The 12,397-nt window shown below is 40.0% G+C and overlaps 1 protein-coding gene across 1 annotated transcript in view; it reads left to right on the top strand.

Moving 5' to 3' along the window:
• LOC133048525 (ADAMTS-like protein 1) overlaps window positions 1–12,397 on the top strand; it is a 270,703-nt gene that overhangs the window by 196,055 nt on the left and 62,251 nt on the right. The window contains exons 6-7 of the mRNA XM_061132223.1: window positions 3,042–3,116; window positions 9,808–9,965. Coding sequence (XP_060988206.1) covers window positions 3,042–3,116; window positions 9,808–9,965 — 233 coding nt within the window. The remainder of the gene's footprint in view (window positions 1–3,041; window positions 3,117–9,807; window positions 9,966–12,397) is intronic.

The following is a 12,397-nucleotide window of genomic DNA, read 5'->3' as shown; positions in this document are numbered from 1 at the left end:
CTCCATACTGTTCTCCATTGTGGCTGCACCAGTTTACTTTCCCACACAGTGGAGGAGGATTCCCTTTCCTCCACTCCCTCTTCTCCAGCCTCTTAAACACCTCTCTGTGCACCATACTGTATTAGACAGCAAGTAGAAGAATCTTCCAACTCATCCCTAATCATTGAGAATTTATCATCTAATGAGACAGTTATTAGTACAACTCAAAGACTGGCTTTTTATCAATATGTGGCAAATAAAATTAGTTTTTTTCCTATCTTGCTTTTTGCCAAATGAAGAGCACCATTTCTCAAAGTATATTCTGAGATGTATCAGCTAGTGTGAAGACGATACATAAAAAGTTTCCATGGGTAAACACATTGGGAACACACTAGTTAAACAGAGTGAAATGGAATTCTTTGGTTCAGGGATCTTAAGAAACTAATGTGCTTGGGAATTTCCATGATTGGACTGTGGTATGTGGTATTCCCCTGCATATTTTATCTTAGATCCCTTTTGTAGGAACCATAATGTAGGACTGATGGTTTGTCTTCTTTGTCACTGAATATGTGCCTGATATGTGGGCTTCCCTAATGACTCAGCAGTAAAGAGTTTGCTGCAATGCTGGAGATGCGACTTCTATCCCTGGGCTGGGAAGATCCCCTAAGGAAGGAAATGGCAACCCACTCCTGAATTTTCACCTGGGAAATCCCATGAACGGAGGAGCCTAGTATGCTTCAGTCCTTGGGGTCACAAAGATGCAGACACGACTTAGCAACTAAACAACATGAAGCCTGATACTAGGAGACACTCAAATAATATCTATGGAATAAAATAATGAATTTGGCAGTTGCCTGATGACCTCCTAGTTGTCTGCTCACCCTTTATAGCACCATAGGAGGATAAGTGAGGACTCTTCCTCCACCTGATGCTGGGTGCATTGCTGACTGTTCAAGCTGGCACTAGCCCAAGTTCTCTGTATTTCTCTTTGACATGGCAAGGGCAGAGGGCAATCTGGAGACATTCTATCTGGCCTGGTCTACTCTCTCCATCCTACCCTCTTCCCCCAACAACCTTCTAGGCTCTTCCCCATCTTCCTTGGGGAGTGTACAAAGGTGGCTGTGCCAGCCAAAAGCTTGGGTTAATTGGGTTAATGCCCCCGCATGTGGAAAGTGAGTCACTTCTCAACAGAACATGTGGGGGTCAGAAGCCCACTGCTGAGCACTGCAGGGCCAGAGAGCTTTCCTTTTACTTGCACTTTACTTGACCTGTGGATAAACAAAGACTTTCTATTTCTAGGAAGCCCATTGTTTTAACTGCTTTGAGTTTCTTTTATAAGCTTAAAAACCCATGGCTTAATGCAAGATGTTTAAAGGTCTATGGGCCCAGTCTCAACGTTTGTTTTCCTTTTCTGTATTCCCCTTAAGTATTTTGTTCTTCTGTGCCACAAACTCTTGGCTATCCAAAACCCAGCCTTTTCTTTAACAGTGCCTGGCATTAAAAAACAACTAAAAGGTTGTAATGTGTGTAGAATGTTCAGTATTGTAGAAAACTTGATAAATGTAACCTTTTAGGGAAGAAATTGAGAGCATATGATTCTTCTTTCTCATTCAGCTGGCTATGAGCTCTGGGCCTTGGAGCATTTAAAAACATCATCAAAGTAAACAGCATTTCAGTCGCTGTCCTTAAGGAGACTTGGAATAGACAGATAAAATGATATTTACAAAATACCTACTGTGTTCCAGACTATATGTCTGCTTAGTATACATATCTATAGTCATACTTACATCTGCTAACAGCAGTATTGTGAGTTAAGTGTTGGTTTCACTGTTTTACAAACAAAGAAACTAAGAGTCAGAGAAGTTAGAGAATGTCTGAAATTCATTTGTTGAAATTAAATTCTCCCAAAGACAGGATGATAATGTTAAGGTTCAGAGAAATTGGCTAGCTTTGGGGATTCTTTTACTTAAATGAAATTCTTTCAGTGATAGATAGGATGGTAATGTATAATGCTGGAAAGATGTGAAACAGAGAATCCCACAGAGTTTCTGAATATGCTGATGAGTTTGAAAATACCTGCCTTTCTGTTGTCTTCTGAAATGCCCTCCTGATCTTTGACCTTCCATTACTTAACTATACTTCTCAGAGGCCTCATTTCTTTGTCATCAAATCAGAATGGTAGCATCCTCTTTGCCCGTATTATAAGTTTGGGGTGATGGAATAGATAGTAAAGTTTAGGGGAAAGTGAAATTCTTCAGTGCCATGCAAATATAAAGGATTCATTTCACAAATAGAGTTCTAAATGAGCACGCCTATGATGTGTTTGGGATACATGTTATATTCCTCTAATTTTTTAGCAAATGTAGGTTTGGGGAGTGCTTCCACTGAATTGTGGCTCAGTTTTCAGATAGGATGAAAATCGAATAATTTCTAAAATAATCTCTAATTCAGTCAATTTCTAAAAATTTTCAAAATCAAGAGGAAATGTTGGGGGGATGTTAATAAACATTTATGGGACACTTATAAAATATAGTATTAGCTGTAGATAGTGTGAAGGATATTAAAGGATGGAAAGCATGATTTCTGACCTAGAAAGTTGAAAAAATACAAGATAGTGCCTTCTTATCTGTGGTACTCATCCAACATACTTTGCCCGAGGGAAATACAGATCAGATTTTAATATAATAAAATCTTTAGAGCATTAGAACTTACTTTCTTTTTGTAATTCTACACAATTGCTCCAGTTTAAAATATGAGGATGCAGGATCAGGTTTTAAAATTAGAAATGAACACTTGTAAATTCATTTTTCAATATGTCAAAATTCATGTATTTTTTTTCAAAGGCCAGATCCCCATGAATTAGCAAGTGACCAGCTTTTTCAACATATTTTATTTTGTAGAAAGTGGAAATTTTGATTCCCACATATTGGTGTTCAGATTTTAAACACATTTTTAAAAGATTGTCATTTGGGGGTGTTTGTAAATCAGTGCCTTACACAAGACACGATCAGTAATTTTGTATCAAATTATGTGCTTTAAGATTCTGCTTTGTTTCTCTCTAGTGGACAACACAGTGGTTGGTATTCCCTATGGAAGCAGACATATCCGTCTTGTCTTAAAAGGACCTGATCACCTGTGTAAGTAAACTCAGTTGTTGACTTTTGGATATGGGGAATTTTAGTCATTATTGTTCTGTTTTTTTTTCCCCCAGAAAAGATTAAGATTTAGGAATACAAATCTTAATTCTCTATCATAATATGATATTTTGAGTACTTCTATTTCTCTTTCAGTTACCTAGGAGATAGCAGAAACCTCTCTGGTAATTACCTCTAACCACAGTCATCCTGAAAGATACAAAATTGATGCTTCCAATAGATTGTTCCTGAGTTAAGCACATGTTTATGATTTTGTGAATGTTATTTCTCATTCTCTCTCTTCTTCCTCTTCAGTCAATCTCAGTCTTTTCCTTGCCTCACCTCTTGTTTTTCTTCTTCTTTCCAACCTTCTCTCCCTCTTCTTCATTCTTTTTAATTTCTACTGTCATGCTCCATTATGTCATCAACTCAGAGGAACATAGAAACTCCTCACAATCTTAACCCAATGGCATTTAAAGAGAACTATGTGGTCTCATTAAGCACACCAGGTAGAAAAGATAATGCAAGACCCTAACATCTTGAAGATAGCTTTTGGAATTCAGGATTGAAGGGTAATCATAACCCCAAAGATCAAATGGTAGCAGGGTCCCACCAGAGCCTGGGCAAGAATTGATCTCTAGTCATGCCAAGCCAGCAGTACATAGCCACATCTTTTTTTTTTTTTTTTTTGCCGTGTAGTGTTGTTTAGATGGAGACTTGTAAATCACAAGCAGAAAATTATAGGCTATAAACCCGGGAGAGAATAGGAGAGGATATGCCAGCATTCTCTGCAAAATTCACTTCCACTGAAAGACTTCTCTTCAGTTGGTCCCTTGAGCGTTTCTGATCTCCTCCACTGTGACTGTTCCTAGCTTCCTCCAGAGCCATCTATCATCTTCTGCTCTCTCTTCCCTCCCACACACTTGCCTAAGAAGCCAATTTAGGTAGCAAGCATTATCTTTTGGCAATTGGATTATAAATGAAATCATTCCAGAAAGACAAACAAGCGGGAGACAAATTGGAGCCTGTGAAAGTTCAGAGAGCCTACTGAAGTCTTTCTAAAAATAAAAATAATTGCATTTCATGGGAAAGGTGGGATGAGAGGTCATGTGACATAAAGGAATAAGTAAGGTACAGTCCAGGCAAAGTCAAAAGATTCTGGGAAACCACCTTATATGGATTCAAGTCCTTTTTTAACCCTGAACAACTCCCCAAAATATATTGTTCACATGTCCAAGGATGATATATGTTTGTACACTATTACCATTCAAATGATTTGTTTTTCCCCTTGAGAACGGGACAGAATTAACTGCTGGTATAACAACCTCAGTCAAAAAAAGTATTTTTCTGTGCAATGAGGGGCTAAAATAAAAAGTCTAGACCAGTCCATCGCCAAATGGGGGGACTTATTCCTCATTGCAGAAGAAAGGACCCACCCAAAGGAATAGATGTAAGAGGAAAATTCATTTTTGTAAATGTAGTGGCATCCCAGACTTCCTAATTATATGATTACTAAGAAGCTGAAGAACTGGCTTTGTTTGGTTTAATTACTCTAGAGATTGGATAGGTGAAGCTTCAGATGATAATCATAAATGATGAAAAGCAAAACAGAATCTGCTTTTTCTGCCAACAGGCATACTATTGATAGCATATGTATAACTAAGGAAGTTTTGGAATTTGGAATATAACTCAGTAAAATAAATGTGTGAATAAATGTTGCCCTGTTTTTCTTGCAAGCCTTTCATCCTTCAGTCCCAGAAGGTGGCCCAATGTGAGTCCAGTTGTAAATATTTAGGGGGCTTCCCTGGTGGCTCAGATGGTAAAGAATCTGCCTGCAATGCAGGAGACCCAGGTTCGATCCCTGAGTCAAAAAGATCCCCTGGAGAAGGGAATGGCTACTCACTGCAGTATTCTTGCCTGGAGAATTCCACAGAAAGAGGAGCCTAGCGGGCTACAGTCCATGGAATCGCAAAGAGTTGGATACAACTAAGTGACTAACACACACTCCAGGACATGAGTAGATAGTCTTTCCAGGCCCAGCCCATCTTTAGTCACAAGTATCTTGGGAAAGATAGCTGGGAGGCCTGGTGATGAAATTGAATCAGATACTCAGGCTTAGATCTTCATGAGTTTTCCAAAACTAAGTTAATTTATGTCCTGGAGATCCCTCCACAAATTAGCGAAGGCAGCTGGAGGAGGGAAGGCTAGGGAGAAGAGACACAGAGCTATTGCTTTCCTCTGATGATAACCACTATGCTTGTCCCCCTCCATGTTGTCTCATGTGCCTTATATTCTTCCATGAGGTCCTCCCTGCACTGGTGCCTGGGTGGAAGGCCAGACCTACTCCCAGAGAAGGGCTGCTTGACTTCATCTGGGACATGGGCATTAACTGGACACCATTTTCTACCCATTGCTATTCCTTCTGGTCGGAAACCTGAAGTAGGCAACATCTAGAGTAATTTAGTGTAACTATACTGGATATCTTAGTGCCTCCAGAGACCTCAAAACTGTCCTTAACTCCAAAACCTCAATCTGCAGAACATACAAGAGGGGAGTCATTCTGACTAAATGACCAGGGGACCCAGATCCCTACCCTACCAGGGGTTGTTTCTGCTAAACAACCCTGCCAAAAGCAAGGGTCTTTGTGCAAGTTTTAAAACCATTGTTAGTCCATCCATGTTTCTAGTGGAGGTCATGGAATTCCAGTTGAGCTATTTCAAATCCTAAAAGATGATGCTGTGAAAGTGCTGCACTCAATATGACAGCAAATTTGGAAAACTCAGCAGTGGCCACAGGACTGGAAAAGGTCAGTTTTCATTCCAATCCCATAGAAAGGCAATGCCAAAGAATGCTCAAACTACCGTACAATTGCACTCATCTCAAATGCTAGCAAAGTAATGCTCAAATTTCTCCAAGCCAGGCTTCAACAGTATGTGAACCGTGAACGTCCAGATATTCAAGGTAGATTTAGAAAAGGCAGAGGAACCAGAGACCAAATTGCCAACATCCATTGGATCATTGAAAAAACAAGAGATTTCCCAAAAAACATCTATTTCTGCTTTATTGACTATGCCAAAGCCTTTGACTGTATGCATCACAGCAAACTGAGGAAAATTCTTCAAGAGATCGGAATACCAGACCACCTGACCTGACTCTTGAGAAATCTGTATGCAGGTCAGGAAGCAAGGATTAGAACTGGACATGGAACACAGACTGGTTCCAAATCAGGAAAGCAGTGTGTCAAGCCTGTATATTGTCACCCTGCATATTTAACTTGTATGCAGAGTACATCATGAGAAACACTGGACTGGATGAAACACAAGCTGAAATCAAGATTGCCGGGAGAAATATCAATAACCTCAGATATGCAGATGACACCACCTTTACGGCAGAAAGCGAAGAAAAACTAAAGAGCCTCTTGATGAAAGTGAAGGAGGAGAGTGAAAAAGTTGGTTTAAAACTCAACTTTCAGAAAACTAAGATCATGGCATCTGGTCCCATCACTTCATGGCAAATAGATGGGGAAACAGTGGAAATAGTGACAGACTTTATTTTTCTGGGCTCCAAAATCACTGCAGAAGGTGACTGCAGTCATGAAATTAAAGATGCATACTCCTTGGAAGAAAAGTTATGACCAACCTAGACAGCATATAAAAAGCAGAGACATTACGTTGCCAACAAAGGTCCATCTAGCCAAAGCTATGATTTTTCCAGTAGTCATGTATGGATATGAGAGTTGGACTATAAGGAAAGCTGAGCACTGAAGAATTTGGTGCTTTTGAACTGTTGTGTTGGAGAAGTCTCTTGAGAGTCCCTTGGAAAGCAAGGGGCTCCAACCAGTCCATCCTAAAGGAAATCAGTCCTGAATATTCATTAGAAGGACTGATGTTGAAGCTGAAACTTCAATACTTTGGCCACCTGATGCGAAGAGCTGACTCATTGGAAAAGATTTTGATGCTGGGAAAGATTGAAGGTGGGAGGAGAAGGGGACGACAGAGGATGAGATGGTTGGATGGCATCACTGACTCAATGGACATGAGTTTGAGTCAACTCCGGGAGTTGGTGATGGACAGGGAGGCCTGGCCTGCTGCAGTCCATTGGAGTCTCAAAGAGTCGGACAGAACTGAGTGACTGAACTGACCGAACTGAACCATGTTTCTTCATGCAGCAGGCAATTATTCTTTTTTTTTTTTTTTTTTTTTTAATTTTTATTATTATTATTATTTTTTTTCCAGTGGGTTTTGTCATACATTGATATGAATCAGCCATGGATTTACATGTATTCCCAATCCCGATCCCCCCTCCCACCTCCCTCTCCACCCGATTCCTCTGGGTCTTCCCAGTGCACCAGGCCGGAGCACTTGTCTCATGCATCCCACCTGGGCTGGTGATCTGTTTCACCATAGATAGTATACATGCTGTTCTTTTGAAATATCCCACCCTCACATTCTCCCACAAAGTTCAAAAGTCTGTTCTGTATTTCTGTGTCTCTTTTTCTGTTCTGCATATAGGGTTATCGTTATCACCTTTCTAAATTCCATATACATGTGTCAGTATGCTGTAATGTTCTTTATCTTTCTGGCTTACTTCACTCTGTATAAGGGGCTCCAGCTTCATCCATCTCATTAGGACTGGTTCAAATGAATTCTTTTTAATGGCTGAGTAATATTCCATGGTGTATATGTACCACAGCTTCCTTATCCATTCATCTGCTGATGGGCATCTAGGTTGCTTCCATGTCCTGGCTATAATAAACAGTGCTGCGATGAACATTGGGGTGCACGTGTCTCTTTCAGATCTGGTTTCCTCAGTGTGTATGCCCAGAAGTGGGATTGCTGGGTCATATGGCAGTTCTATGTCCAGTTTTTTAAGAAATCTCCACACTGTTTTCCATAGCGGCTGTACTAGTTTGCATTCCCACCAACAGTGTAAGAGGGTTCCCTTTTCTCCACACCCTCTCCAGCATTTATTGCTTGTAGACTTTTGGATAGCAGCCATCCTGACTGGCGTGTAATGGTACCTCATTGTGGTTTTGATTTGCATTTCTCTAATAATGAGTGATGTTGAGCATCTTTTCATGTGTTTGTTAGCCATCTGTATGTCTTCTTTGGAGAAATGTCTGTTTAGTTCTTTGGCCCATTTTTTGATTGGGTCATTTATTTTTCTGGAATTGAGCTGCAGGAGTTGCTTGTATATTTTTGAGATTAATCCTTTGTCTGTTTCTTCATTTGCTATTATTTTTTCCCAATCTGAGGGCTGTCTTTTCACCTTACTTATAGTTTCCTTTGTAGTGCAAAAGCTTTTAAGTTTCATTAGGTCCCATTTGTTTAGTTTTGCTTTTATTTCCAATATTCTGGGAGGTGGGTCATAGAGGATCTTGCTTTGATTTATGTCGGAGAGTGTTTTGCCTATGTTCTCCTCTAGGAGTTTTATAGTTTCTGGTCTTACATTTAGATCTTTAATCCATTTTGAGTTTATTTTTGTGTATGGTGTTAGAAAGTGTTCTAGTTTCATTCTTTTACAAGTGGTTGACCAGTTTTCCCAGCACCACTTGTTAAAGAGGTTGTCTTTTTTCCATTGTATATCCTTGCCTCCTTTGTCAAAGATAAGGTGTCCATAGGTTCGTGGATTTATCTCTGGGCTTTCTATTCTGTTCCATTGATCTATATTTCTGTCTTTGTGCCAGTACCATACTGTCTTGATGACTGTGGCTTTGTAGTAGAGTCTGAAGTCAGGCAGGTTGATTCCTCCAGTTCCATTCTTCTTTCTCAAGATTACTTTGGCTATTCGAGGTTTTTTGTATTTCCATACAAATTGTGAAATTCTTTGGTCTAGTTCTGTGAAAAATACCGTTGGTAGCTTGATAGGGATTATTCTAAAATACTCAATCACATGAGAATTTAATCTGCTTTGAAATATATATCAAAATTACCCTCCTCCCTAGCATGCTCTGATTTCCTAAAACAAAAGATGCTGCCTAGGCTTTGTCACTGGGCAAATTCAGATTGGAATGCTCCAGGGATCCAGAAGTTCTTCTCTCCATCCTAAGTTCTTATGAGATGCCATATAAGTACCCAAGACTGAATTTAAAAAGGATTTTAAAAAGAAAGAAAAGAGGATAGTTAGTTTTCTGTCTTTAAGCCACTGTAGTTTTGTTTTTTTTTTTTTTTTCATTTTGAACAATAGCCCATGTGCAATAAGTAACCAGGAAGTATCAATAACTGCAAGGTAACTCATGAATATCAAATTACCCAGTGAGTGCTTAAGGAACTCAGAGAGGTACCCTGGGTCTCAGAGAGAAAAAAGAAAACTACTGGGTAAATTCAGGACTGAGGGCTGTAAAGACTGAAATCAATAAGATATATGGGGGATGAGATGGTTTAGTCCAAAGAATATGGTTGTGGTAAATTAGGGTACCCAAATGAAGTCATCCAGGGAATTGAAGATTTTTTGACAGGGAGCCCTGAATTCTTGGTTAATAAGTTTTAAAATAATTTCATTTGCTGCATCAATTCCTATGTGATCCAGCAGTGCCTATCTATTTTGTTTCTATCACATTTCAAATTTGTCAGCCATATAAAGAATGATACTTCTCCCTATTGTAGTTCTAGACATTGTATGGGATGTGCTTGCGTGTGGTCTGTGGTAGGCCTGGGAACATCTTTGTTACCTCTTCCTGTGTTTGATTATGTAGATCTGGAAACCAAAACCCTCCAGGGGGCTAAAGGTGAAAACAGTCTCAGCTCTACAGGCATCTTTCTTGTGGACAATTCTAGTGTGGACTTCCAGAAATTTCCAGACAAAGAGATACTGAGAATGGCTGGACCACTTACAGCAGATTTCATTGTCAAGGTGAGCCCATTTAGATACCTTGTTTTCAAGCCACATCTGAACTAGTATTACTTATAATCCCCTGAAGAAAGAGAGACTTTAGGCTTTGATGTAAATTTGGAAAGCTTGTTATCCAGGAAATGTTTAATTCAAGGGTGTTGAGCTACACCCTTGTTTAATTCAAGGTTTAATTCAAGGCACAGTGGTAAAGAATCTGCCTGCCAATGCAAGAGACTCAGGAGATGTGGGTTCAATCCCTGGATCAGGAAGATCCCCTGGAGTAGGAAATGGCATCCCACTACAGTATTCTTGCCTGGAAAATCACATGTACAGAGGATCCTGGTGGGCTACAGTCCTTGGGGTTGCAAAGACTCAGATGCAAATGAGCAAGCATGAGCTACTTTGTAAGAACATGCAATAAGAACATGGAATAATTTTAAGGTTCTAGGAAGAAAATATATACATACATAGTACATTTATATATATGTGTGTGTGTATAAGCTAGTAAAAAGACCTCCCCTCAAAAAGCCAGCATATGATTAGTTCAGGGATACGTACCATTTTTAAAACAAACTAGGATACAGTAATTGACTCATATAAGGTATCCTCAGTCAAAGACAAAGGGAAATTAATGATCCATAGACTTTATCATGCTTCCAATTACAAGTTGTTTTTTTTTTTTCCTCTTGTACTGGCAACAAAGCCAAGTTGTTTCCTTCTATCAGAGCTTCCCTGCTCTTCAAGGTAATATGAAACACATTGCTGGAAGCAACATACACATTCTATAGGGAAAATGTATATACTCAAAGAAATGTTTGGGAATCCCAATAAAATAAAACATATTTTCTTTCCTTCAGTAGGTCAGAAGGACTAGAAGGATTTCAGTTGTAAAGCTGTAAAACTTGTAATGTGTCCAGGACTCCATAAATTTTTCATCATGGGACCTGAAGCCAGAGGACATGTGATTTAAGCCAAGGCTTGATGACCCCATGGCAGCTGGAAGTAGGGATGCATTTAGGAAAATGTGATGGGCAATGGGATTGCATGAAAGAAGGGTTCCAGAGTTCTGTCCTCTGTCTCCATCTGTGGGGTAACCCTTTCTAATTCAGTCCAGACGCCAGCTACATGACCATGAACAAGCACCCACAAACCATCAGAGATAGCTCACAAAAGAAATGACGTTGTGGGTAGTTAAATAATTTCAGTTTAACAAACAAATACAGTAAAAGAATGAGAGCTATCTTAAGTTTTTGAAGCCCTTAGAATAAACCCCTTACACTAATTTACCTCGTGGCCTTGTAAGAGTTAATACACATACTGAAAATATAGAATTGAATTCAAGTAACATTATCCACATTGGAACAGTTCACAGAATTGTCAAATGCATTTCACATGGCCAGCTGCCTTCTGCACATCACCCACAGGGACAATGAGCTCAATGTGTCCAAAATTGGACTTGTTTAGCCCTAGAAACCTACTTTATCTTCTTTATTTCTTGTGGAATACCACACTGTTTACCCAGCCAAGTCAGAAACCTGTGATTCACACCATTTCCGTTCTCCTGTACACCCCTACTTAGACATTAAACTTTGTCAGCTCTACCTCCATGCCATCTCTCAAACTGTTCGTTCTCCGTTCTTGCCACCAGTCTCTTAATTTAGGTCTATGTGTTTCTCGCCTGAATTAATGTGATGGGCTCTGAATTAGTTTCCCAGCTGCTGAGCCATTGTCTATACTGCCTTCAGAGTGAGTTTTCTAAAAACCAGAGTGTTTTCCCTGTTCACGATCCTGCATTGCCCCTCACTTCCACTCATTGCTTTGGGACTAAAATGCAAAGCCATAGCCCAGCATGTGTAACTCTCAATAATCTGGATTCTGTCTACCTTTCCCACCTCAGCTTTGAGTTTCCCTCTCCTGTTTCAGTCAACTGTATGACTGACAAGTCCCCCAACATCTTGCACTCTTTACCTTCACGTAATGCTGTGTCCTTTATCTACAATGTTCTTTTCTTCTTGCATTCTCCTCCCTAACTCATATTTGTACCTCAGGACTTTCCCCTTCCAGAAGCATCTGTGACTCGACCCTAGATTCCAGTTTACATCACATCTCCCCTCTGTGTGTTTCTCAAAGACAGAATTATATCTGTCTTCATAGCTCCATGAAAAACCCAATAAGCACCAACAAGTGCTGGATGAATAAAGGACTTTCACCACACGGCAGTTGCTGAAGTGGGACAGAGGTGACATCTTCTTTCTGCCTGCAAGGACACTGAGCCTGAGGGAAGCTGAGTGATATTCCTTAGCTCAGGCCAATGACAAGCTGGGACCAAAGATCATGTCTCCTTACTTCCATCTCCAACTCTTTTTAGCCTTCTGCGTTGCTTCTGAGAGGGCTTCCCTGATGGCTCAGATGGTGAAGAATCCACCTGTGATGTGGGAGACTCGGGTTTGATC

The sequence above is a fragment of the Dama dama genome, chromosome 29, assembly GCF_033118175.1.
Source record: "Dama dama isolate Ldn47 chromosome 29, ASM3311817v1, whole genome shotgun sequence".
Lineage (NCBI taxonomy): Eukaryota > Metazoa > Chordata > Mammalia > Artiodactyla > Cervidae > Dama > Dama dama.
The sequence above is the reverse complement of the archived record's forward strand: the minus strand, read 5'-3'. Positions and strand labels throughout refer to the sequence as shown.